Source organism: Chenopodium album, chromosome 22, assembly GCF_948465745.1.
Source record: "Chenopodium album chromosome 22, dcCheAlbu1.1, whole genome shotgun sequence".
In the NCBI taxonomy this organism is placed as follows: Eukaryota; Viridiplantae; Streptophyta; class Magnoliopsida; order Caryophyllales; family Amaranthaceae; genus Chenopodium; species Chenopodium album.
Genome location: NC_137855.1, coordinates 32,704,103 through 32,715,160, shown reverse-complemented (window position 1 = coordinate 32,715,160; position 11,058 = coordinate 32,704,103). Strand labels below are relative to the sequence as shown.

Sequence of the window (11,058 nt, the reverse complement as noted above, 5' to 3'; positions counted from 1 at the left end):
GCTAATTGTGTTTGATTACTTGGTCCATTTGCTGCTTGATATGGGTAAAGTCAAGAAATTTGATTTGGAATTGTAATGATAGAATAGATAGTCAAGAAATTTGATTAGTAGCATGTAATCGAGCGTTATATTCAACCCTAATTTGCAATTCTATCTCTCTTTTTTTTCATGATTTGTGTTGCTTACAAGCTGTTAATGATACTATTGAATTGGCTTAAGATAAGCAAAGTTTGAGTTTGGGTATTGTTTATTCTTCCAGCTCATAATTGAAAAGATGTCAGAGGAAGTCTCTACTCGGGAGTCGCTAAAACGTGTAAGGGATGATGACGAAGATATGGAGTTTATTGTCGTAGTTATAGGTTTTATTATGATAGTAGTAGGTGCATGTTATGGTCAAAAGTATAGGCTTAAGGAGGTAACATGGAATGAGCATGAGCGTGCCTTAACTAGAGCTACTTGGATGAACACTTTAAAAAATGATAGGATTTGTCGAGAGCAATTAAGGCTTGACATAAGGTGTTTTAATAAATTATGTCATATATTGCAAACTAAGGGAGGTTTAAAGACAACAAGAAATGTCACGGTAAAAGAGATAGTTGCATTGTTTCTTCATATTCTTGCCCAAGATTTGAAAAATAGAACAATTCAAGCTATCTTTGCCCGTTTTGGAGAGACCGTGAGTCGTCAATTCCATATAGTCCTCCAATCTATTTTGAAGATTGGAAAGTATTACATCAAGCAAGTTGACCAAACCACTAGTTTTGCCGAGGATAACAAGTGGAAATGGTTTAAGGTAAAATCAATATGACCTATAGCTTTAACGATATAAATTTCTTTTTATTAGCCTAAGTTATGTATTGTGAAATATAATGCTAGGGTGTTGTTGGAGCTCTTGATGGAACACACATTAAGATGACCGTCCCTATTGAGGATCGTCCTCGCTATCGAGATAGGAAAGGTGACCTTAGTACTAATGTCTTAGCGGCTTGTGATTCTAATCTTCGTTTCACATATGTCTTACCTGGTTGGGAAGGGTCCGCATCAGATCCTCGTGTGCTTCGTGATGCGTTAAGGAGGCCTAATGGGCTTAAAATACCAAGAAGTAAGAGTTTAGATTTTTTTTTTCCTCATAACTTAGTAATTTTATATTGAATCTTATATGATTAATCTAATATTTGATAATGCAGACAAATACTTTCTTGTGGATTTGGGCTTTTCAAACTGTGAGGGATTTTTAGCTCCTTACAAAGGAACCCGTTATCATTTAAATTTGTGGCGGGGAAACACTCCAACAAATTATATGGAACTTTTCAATTTACGACATTCCTCTGCCCGAAACACTATTGAGAGGGATTTTGGGTTGTTGAAGAAACGTTGGAGCATTCTTAGGGGTAGAACATAAGATTAATGCATGCTTCATCCTCCATAATTAATGCATGCTTCATCCTCCATAAGATTGAAGAAACACTATTGAGAGGGATTTTGGGAAAAAGACTCAAATTAGGATAATTAATGCATGCTTCATCCTCCATAACTTTTTAAGAGAGGAAAAAAATGGAAGAAACGACTCTTATACAAGAGGTAGAACAAGATTTGTTAAATATGGAAGTAATCGATGTAGAAGAGGAAGAAGAAGAAGAAGACTATATTACCAGTGCTCGGTCAACAAAAGAGTGGAATGATTTTAGGGATAGATTTGCCAAGAAGATGTTTAAAGAGTATCAAGGGAGGAGACTTCGAATTTTGACTACTTAATGAAATGGATACTTTCTGTATAATACTTTCTGTTTAATGAAATGGATACTTTCTGTTTAATACTTTCTGTTTAATAGATAGGCTACTTAATTCAGAGCACCCTGTCATACTCTGCCATGTGGCTGTGCACCCAGAATTCAGAGAGTTACATGACTGCATATTAATGTTTTCATCACATTTTTTTTGGCTTATCTTGGTTGTCTTCTAATGCTTACATTGTGATATTTAGGAACAATGAATTCTACAAGACAAGGCAAACAACCTATGGGTCCTCCTAATAGAAGAGGATATGTTTCATGGAATTCAAAAATGGATGAGATACTTACTTCTACATTGTTTGAGCAAATAAATGAAGGGAACAAGGGTGATGGAGATTTCAAGTCACAAGCATATCAAGCCGTGGTTGACAAGTTAAGGGCTGACTTGGGCATATCTATAACGGTAGATCATGTTAGGAATCGGATTAAGGTTTGGAAGAAGCACTATTCCGTTATTACTGAAATTCGAACTTACACGAAGTTTAAATGGGATGAAAAAAAGAAGATGGTGGTAATCCCTGCAGAACAGCTTGCTGATTGGTATACGTACTGTACGGTATGCTTCATTTATTCCTTGTTTCATTGAATAGACTATAACATGAAATTTTATTATCTGTTTCAGCTTGTTGATTGTTAATTGTTCTGCTTCTAGGCTTGTTTAGGCTTATATGTTAATTTAGGCTTGTTTTATATGTTAATCTGAAATTCTAGGCTTGATTACCGAACTGAAAACCTTCCTATTTTCCTTTGAACTGAGCCTCTACAACATTTAGACCTTCTGCCTTAAAAATAACTTACAAGCTTCTCTTTTTAGTGCTAAGGATTACATGACATCTTCGCTTCTAACTCTTGTAAGTGTGCTGGTGGAGCTTGCTCTCTTAACTTTAGATATGCCTAATGGTGCTGGAGGAGGGGGGGTGTGTTGGGGTTATACGTGAAAATTTCTATCATGGTGTATAAGTTGATCATAGGCAAGCCATTTCTTGCTTTAAGCTATTGAAGGAACACCAAAATGCACAGGGAGTTAAGGATTATGTTTTATTTTCTTGTATAAAATAGGATGTCAGGTTATGTATGCTCATATATTGTCATTAGTTAGATTTTCTCCTTCATACATTATTGGCTTTATGGCCATGCTTGGAATTTAGAGAGATCAGGGGTAACATAAGGGAATGGGTGGATGGGTGACTATAAAAAATACAAGTTAATCATCAGGATAAAGCTACTGTGTTTATCCTGCAGTGTTTAGTGTTTATCCTGGGCTAACCAGGTAATTTAGCTAGGTAACAGTAGGTGCCCTTGATGGTGATTATAGAACTTGGTGTATGAATTTAATACTTAACTAGTTTATTTGTAGAGTTGATACACACATCTTAGCAGTCTGACCCATTCATCCATTTCTGCCTGAATTTTGTTGTCTCTTGTTAAACTAAAACCAAATGCAAATGGATCCAATATCCCCATGAAAGTAGACTTATGTATCAGATTATAGTTTGTCATTGTGCTGTTTTTCTGATTATAGTTTGTCTTACATTGATGTTGATTATTGCTAATGTAGGAAGCTCCCCAAGCCGCTGCATATCAGAATAAATTCATTGAGAATTGGGATGATTTATGTACTTTGTTTGCTTCGGATAGAGCTACTGGTGAAGGAGCTGAGCAACATGAAGAAGCTGCTGCAGCAATGGAGAATGAAAATGATAATGCAAGTACCTCCGAGGCTTCTTCCGGAGGATCAAACAAGAAGCTCAAAAGAGATCGTCTAGCAGATGCAGTGAGCTGTTTTGCAGAGTCGTTTAAGGAGTATGTGAGCAGAGCGCAAGGGCCATCGAAGCCAACTTCACAGGAGATCTACGAGGTAGTCTCAAGTGTACTTGGGATCTCACGTCACCAAGTCCTACAAGCTGTGAAAAGGTTCATGAATGGGACGGTGGATGAGTTTGAAATGTTAAAAACTCTACCGAAAGTGGAAAAATTGGATTGGGTTTTATTATGTATTAATGATTAGTATTTTTATTTAGGTGATTGTGAACTAAAACTACTAGCTAGATCTTGATATGTTGTCTTTTTGTTTAGAGTTTGTTGGCAAAATGTACCTTGGTTTAAAAATCAGAATTTGAAATTCCTTGTATTTCCAAACAGATATTAGAATTTGAAATTCAGGATTTGAAATTCCTTGTTTTGCCAAACAACTTTTAGAATTTGAAATCCAAAATTGTAAATTCTTAACTTTCCCAAACATGGGACTTGGAATTGAAATCTAGTAATTGAAATTTTAGAATTGAATTCAATTATTTGAAATGAAATAGGTGTATCCAAACACAACCTAAGGAAATTCATTTTCCTCATTTGGAGTATTTGGAAAGAGCGGAATGCTATTATTTTCCTTAAAGACCTCTGATATATTTAGGATTTACCACCGAGCACAATTTGTGTTCAATGAGTGGCACCAAAGAAGTCTCATAGACACCTTTTCCTCCATGGGATCTCCCATTTCGAGATCCCATAATCATTCACCTCATACTCAACCCCCATCATCCATTCTTATATCATGAAAGACGCCTCCCAACAACTTCTTCAAGCTGAACTTCGACGGTTTAGTTTGTAACAACTCAGCAGCAACAAGTGTTATTATCAGAGATAGCATCGGAGCACTCATCAAAGCATCTACGTTCAACCTCGGCAATGCCAAAGTATTTATAGCGGAAGCTACGACTCTTCATAAAGGAGTTCAACTAACTATTCATTGTGGCATTCAAGACATTGAAATTGAAGGTGATAATCTATTAGTCATCAACTCAATAAAAGGAATTTGGGCAGTACCTTGGTAGATTGAACATATTATCAAACACTCGTTCTCTTTTTTCTCAGTTTCGCAATTGAAGTATCCATCATATCTATCGAGAGGCAAATTGTGCAATGAATTGGATATCTAATGTTGGCCACTTAGTATGTAGTAGTATGGATATTAATGTTTGTAATAACTCTAGTTTGTTTTCTATTCTTTCTTCTGATACATTAGGAATTCCCCTCGTGAAGAGGGCTTCATAATATTTATTTCTTTTTACTTGTTGAAAGCAAAAATGAACATATCTCATCTAAATATCTAATAACACGCCCGTGTTGCCTAAAGTACCAGAATCCTAATACACTTCTTGTAGCAAAAACAATTCATTTGCTCGACACAACATCGTCAAAGAACAACTTCAAAATTTCTCACTAAAAATGCGAAGGGGAAACTATAATCCTCATATAAATCCCTTCCAAACCCACCAAATTCATCAATTTTCCCCTCAAATTCCTCGAAATCCACCAATTGACAACCCCTATAATCCTCCATTAAACCACCCAATTCACCATCTTCCTCCTCCTCAATACCCCTTTTCACCAGAATATGAAAGAATTTTAAGGGATGAAGTTATTTACCTTCATTCTTTATGGCATAGAGGTCCACCTTCTTCAACCTTAAACCCTAATTCTCAGACACCCCATTGTCTTAAACCCTCAATTCCATCAATTTTCAAGAAAACCCAGAAAATTTCAAAATCCATTGAACCCCATCTCATTTCTGATAAGGAATGGCCTGTTGAATCAATACCCAAATGCCCATCTTCTTCTGGGTCGATTTGGCCTGAGTTTAAGCCCCAATCGGCCCCGGCTTCTCGGCCCGCGACGGTCGAGGAGAAGGAGAGGGTGTTGAGTTTGAAGATTCATCTTAAGGGTTTGGATTGTTGTTCTGAGTTGTTTGATAGTGATAATGATGATGATGATGATGATGAGGAAGATGATGGTGATGATGTTGAGGAATTCGAGTTTTTCATGAAAGTTTTTGAAGAACAAGAGGAATTGAGGGGTTATTATAAGAAGAATTGTGAGAATGGGGAATTTTATTGTTTAGTTTGTGGGGCTTTAGCTGGTAAACTTTCGAGGAAGTATAAGAATTGTGTTGCTGTTGTTCAGCATTCTGTAACTATTTCTAATACCAAGAAGAGGAAGGCTCATAGAGCTTTTGGGCATGTCCTTTGTAAGATTCTTGGATGGGATGTTCATCGGCTTCCGTCGTTACCGTCTAAGGATGGGGATGCTAGTAGCCAGTCCTTGGAGAATTCCTGTGTATTTCCGGTGAGCTTTCTTTTTTTTTTTTTTTTTGTTTAAAGCTGTGTAAATTTTGGTTATTTATATGTATAGAATAAGTATGGTACTTTGTTTAGAGCATAATGTAAAATGTAGGATTATTGTATGATGGAAAATTATATTCTTCTGCTTCATATGTTGTTGTCCTTTAGGTGTTGAGGGATGTGGGAAGGAACTGAATTTGATAGACATAGACTAGTATATTATTTATGATTATTATTAAACTCAAACCTCTATAATCTACTAGAGTAAATTTGTAATAATATATTCTGAGTGATACTCTACAGTTACACATTGTACAAAGGAATTACTTAAGGACGTTAAGGTGTTGTGAGTTCCGCGCCTCTATTTCCTTGATCATGGGTGTTTAGTGCTTTACTGAAGTTCCAACTTGTTTGGTGTTTTAATTGTTGATTAGTTTGTTAGGTTTCTTTTAGTGTTGTGGGTGTTTGATGATAAGAGTTTGGCTAATATGTACTTACTGGATCCTATCCAGGACGCCATCTTATTGTCACTTACCATAATATCTATAGATAAGTTTGGTCAAGCTATATAGCATCCTAGGTTCATATGCTGTAAACTTCCAGGAATTCATGACTATGAGAAATGGAATTATTGGCTTTTATTTTTTTTTTGTCATAGCTAAGCCACACATATTCACTGAGAATTTGTGATTTCATCTAAGTACTGGACAGATACCTTTCTAACTGATGAATATATCAGAGGGAATTCACGAGACACTGTATCAATGATCCAGTGCTTGGCTAATAGTGCTACGTAGTATATAACTGTCTATGGTGACTGGTGACAAGTGTAACTGAACTGAGGTATATTTATTGATAAACTAGAAGCTACAAAAGTTATCTTGTAGTAATTAGTAGTAGCAGGCATGATAGCTGTGAAAGGAAGAATTTAATTGTGAGATATTATCTATGCCCAGAAAAAAGGAATATACAGCTTGATTCCTGACTCTGTAATTTTCAATTGATTCCTTCTTTCTTTTCTTTTCACTTTACCTAAATATCAAACAATGACCTCTTTGCATTATAAAGAGGCGACAATGACTTTAAGTAATTTAAGTGTGACTTCTTGCTCCGAGATCTGGTCTATCATCATCAACTCATCAAGCTTAAAATATTGTGTGTGAATTATCGGTATCCTTCGATATATTTAACCGTGGGTGTAAGAGCCGAATTGTCTATTTCCTAAAGGGTATTTCAGTGATTGATTCATCAAGTGTGTCAGCTGTTAGAAAAAATTTTCTTTTGAAATTTAGTTTAGTTTTGTTCTGAATAAATAGCTTCACTTAAGTAACTAATTTGTCCTTAAAAAATACTTTGCAACCAAGCTTCTTGGCAATTGTAATATAATATAACTTTATAAGAAAGAGAGCAGAGAGGGTAAATGGGTAAAGTAATCTAAACAATTTATTATCCTAATAACACAACCTATTTCTCTTACTGATTAATTTGTCTATTTATCCATTTTGTACCTTATATTCAGCATGTGCATTGGATCTTAGTATTTTAAAAGGGGTAGTAATAAGTTCCACTTTAGCAAAAAAGTAATTTGAAAAATAGCCTTATTTATCATTGAACAATAAAAAATTTGGGAGAAGCTCTTTGAACTTAGTGTATTGAGATATTGAGTGAAAAGTAGCAAGTGATAGACTGATAGTAATTGATAGGAGAAGGGATGTAAAAATATAAGGTAAAGAATTCAAATCACCATGTGTAGACGTGTAGTTAGGCTAAGATGCTTCCATTGTTATATTTGTGCAATCAGAATTTTGTATTACTAGCATCTTGTAATTCTATATGAACTAAAGGTGATCACGGGCTGGACCGGGCTTTGGTAAATAGAAAGTGGCCCATTTTGGGACCAAGGCTTCGGGCTGGGCCGGGCTCTAATCAGGTCTTATATACCCTATCAAGTAGTACAGAGGTAAGGATTGTCATCTCACAACCATGAGATTGTGAGATCAATTCTAACCCAGGCTGGGTACCTTGTGAGAAGATCCAGTTTGGTAGGGTGTCTTTTTTTTTTTTTACCTACCCTCCCAAAAAAAAGTTTCGTATCAGCCCTAGAAATAATTTAAGTTGCTTGAACAAGAATTTTCATCTTGGGTGGGGGAGAGAAAGAGAGAAAGACTAACATGTAAAAACTATAAAGCTGGAAAGATTCTACAGAGACCTAGAGCTTTGTCTTATTCCTGGATCAAGATGTTGAAAGATTTTAGGTCTTGTCCTAAATTTATGAGGCTAATAACAGCAGTGCTATTTGTGATCACTTCTTGTTAGTGTTTTATAACCTTGAAGGCAGTACTATTTATTCTGTGTTATCAATGCAATATATTATCCAATAGAACTCTAGGCCTCGTATCTAGCTACATGTTTACTGTTCAAGTCTTCTACAACATCGCGTACATCATGAAATAGAGCATTGGAATCTGTATAGACAGACTAATCTGGGTTGAAGCTCTTTCACTTCTTGATATTTTAAACAGGTTGCAACCAGCCTTTGAAGGTTGATTAATTAATGTGAGATGATGTGAGATGTTAGAAAAAAGATTTGCAGTGTGATAAATTTGGTTGAATGTATATTGTAGGGTGTGGTCGACAACCATGCTGATGGTTCGAAGGACAGTCCTGCTGTTGTTGAAAGGGAAGGAGACTTTGCAAATGTCAGTAATAGTGATGCAGGCCTAGGAGATAAACCTGATGCTGTTGAGATGGAAAATGATAGCACTACAGATCCACGATGTGTAGCTAGTAAACTGGTTCAAAGTGTGGTAAGTTACAGTCTTGCAGTCAATATATAGGCTTGTAGCATGTATCCTAAAGCATATTTTATAACAGTATAAATTATAAGCATATTTTTTGGCCTTTCTTTGTTTTTATTAGTTGCAACTTGCAAGACTTGCAACATGTCATTTTTTTTTACGCTTGCCAGTGCTTACTTTCAATCATTAATATATTTGATCATCAACATTATTGTGCTTTATGAATTTCTTAAGAGTTCTGCAAATTATATATATTTGTGACTGATTAGTTGATCATTTTTCTCTTCATTTCCTTATCCGCGGCTGCCTGTAGGGGCTATTAATTTCATATCATGTACTTTTGTTGTATTGCAATTAAATTGATTTGTTTCAATGCATATGACAGAATGAGAGTAAGCTCAATGCTGATATATCTGAGGTAGATGTGCATGGAAGTTTGAAAATGGAAGACTGTAATTCTGAGAATGTTCAATTGAAGCAAACTAATACTCCTGATTCAGCTCAGAAGGTTGAATATGTAATGAGTGAAGAAGACTCTGCTTTTGGCGGCGAATCAGTCAATTGTGAGGTGAGTTGAATACTTGGCTTTTATGTAGTATGACTGTATGAGTTATTAATAGTAACTGACAGTTTATTTCCTCTCTACTCTCGTAAATAGAAGGTTGAAAATATAACAGAAGATGCTGTGAAGTAGTGATTGGATGGTTTGCCTAGAGGGTTTCTGATTCAGGATCATCTGTGTAGCCAATAATAATGTAAGCTTCTCACTTGCTTACTACTACGTGTATTTGTTCTTGGAGTGCTTTCTTAAATTAAGACATTTTTAGTTACAAAAGTATGATTCAGTATCCTCTTTAGGATGAGGAAAGGTCTACTGCTGTTTGATTAATTTCACTTTTGCATATTGCTGTGTAACTAATAGCAAAAATGGCTTCGGCCTTAGCATTTAAGTAGATTGGAAAATTCTAAATTAGTAGTAGAACAGACTTTTGTTCTGGATCTCTTGAAACCTTAAAATATTTTACACTGGGTGGGCTATATTTAAACTGTGAATCATCTGGTACTCTGGCCTTCAAACTTGATAGGATTATGTCATCATTACATGTAATTGCATCTTTGTTTTTGTGCCCAGCTTCTTCTTCGTTTACCTTAGATTGTGGTAACTACAGAGTTCTATGTACCCTGCTAATGCATTTTACCTATGACACTCCTTGCCAACTCCAAAAGTCTTTACTTCTTCAGCACATTGTGAAGTTGCTTTAGAATTCTAGATAGGGGACTTTATTGTTAAACTTTGGCAAATGTCATTATTTCATTCTCACCTTATTTGGCTGCACATCGTCATGGTCCTTGTGGGACACTATGGGGGCAATAGAAGTGTGTTTGAGCGGTAGTTGGCATCGGACCTTGTTTTGATTGGACTGTATGTCTGCCTGCATGCCTATAATTTTCACTCTCGTATATAATGTGGTGACCACTGTCATATTTCTTTCTGTTTGCAGGCCTGGGGGCCTTGTAAATATGGATAAAGATCACCTTGTGGTTGAGCAAGCCTCCGAACAGAAGAAAAGAACAGAATTGTTTCAGATGCTCCTTTCTAATTGAGTTGTAAAAAAAAAAAGACATGAGAAAACTGAAGAGTTTGTGTTTGATGTAGGCTATTCCTACTGTAATATGCTTATAGACACTAGTTAGTTATTATCTTGTACATAATCACAAATTCATTGTATGTGATTTGTGGGTGTACTAGTGAAACGGAATTAGAGCAATCTGATCGTTGGGGGAAAATTAGCTTCTCCCTTGTATGCTAATAGCCTTAGCTACGTGCCTATGCTTGCATATTACATTGTGAATTTGTGACTACAGCCACTGGCTTATTAAGCTATCTGCTGGCAATGCAATCAAAAGTCATCAATCTGAGTATATCATTTTTCCAGCTTAATGGTTCCTTGTCAAACCAATACAACAATGTAGAAATTCTTATATATACTTTTGTAGTTTTCTCAATCCAAGTTTTTTAACATGTAACATTTTTTTAACCAGTGGTGAAGTTTTGTGATGGATCATAGTATTGGTGAGTTTCAGGATCCTGCTTCTGATGTTTTGTATTGACTGTGTATGCATTTAGGCTCTTTCCTTATGGATAAGAGAGAATTGTGAAATCGGTCTGGATGAACCAATTGTTTCTACGTCTTCCATTTGTTTACAAGTCGTTTGAATCAAATTTATTTTGTATTTTTGGGTGCGTGATTAGTTCAGGTGAAAATCCTGTTGGAGGCTTGGAGCTAATGCCTTTGTGCATGGTTTAAGGTGTAAACTGCAAACCACTCAACCAGAACCTGCATCGCC

General features: G+C 35.8%; 1 protein-coding gene and 1 pseudogene across 3 annotated transcripts; both read left to right on the top strand.

Annotated features, from left to right (window-relative positions):
• Positions 1-234: 234 nt before the first annotated feature.
• Positions 235-1,755, top strand: LOC145604213 (uncharacterized; annotated as a pseudogene).
• A 3,237-nt stretch (positions 1,756-4,992) lies between these two features.
• LOC145605649 (uncharacterized) lies at positions 4,993-11,058 on the top strand. Of its 3 annotated transcripts, none has more exons than XM_081661721.1 (5): positions 4,993-5,915; positions 8,536-8,718; positions 9,095-9,277; positions 9,368-9,464; positions 10,964-11,058. In XM_081661721.1, the coding sequence occupies exons 1-4, from the start codon at positions 5,019-5,021 to the stop codon at positions 9,401-9,403; spliced, it is 1,299 nt and encodes a 432-aa protein (XP_081517847.1). In that variant the 5' UTR covers positions 4,993-5,018; the 3' UTR covers positions 9,404-9,464; positions 10,964-11,058. The 3 variants fall into 3 exon arrangements, with proteins under 3 accessions (XP_081517847.1, XP_081517848.1, XP_081517846.1); XM_081661722.1 differs by lacking the exon at positions 10,964-11,058 and adding an exon at positions 10,212-10,687 and having other exon boundaries at positions 9,371-9,464; XM_081661720.1 differs by lacking the exon at positions 10,964-11,058 and adding an exon at positions 10,212-10,686.

Bases quoted from the DNA above. Each gene is read 5' to 3' on its own strand.
- LOC145605649 (XM_081661721.1), top strand. From the start codon at position 5,019: ATGCGAAGGGGAAACTATAATCCTCATATAAATCCCTTCCAAACCCAC. The intron at 5,916-8,535 runs GTGAGCTTTCTT...TGTATATTGTAG, and splicing joins AGAATTCCTGTGTATTTCCG to GGTGTGGTCGACAACCATGC. The intron at 8,719-9,094 runs GTAAGTTACAGT...TGCATATGACAG, and splicing joins GTAAACTGGTTCAAAGTGTG to AATGAGAGTAAGCTCAATGC.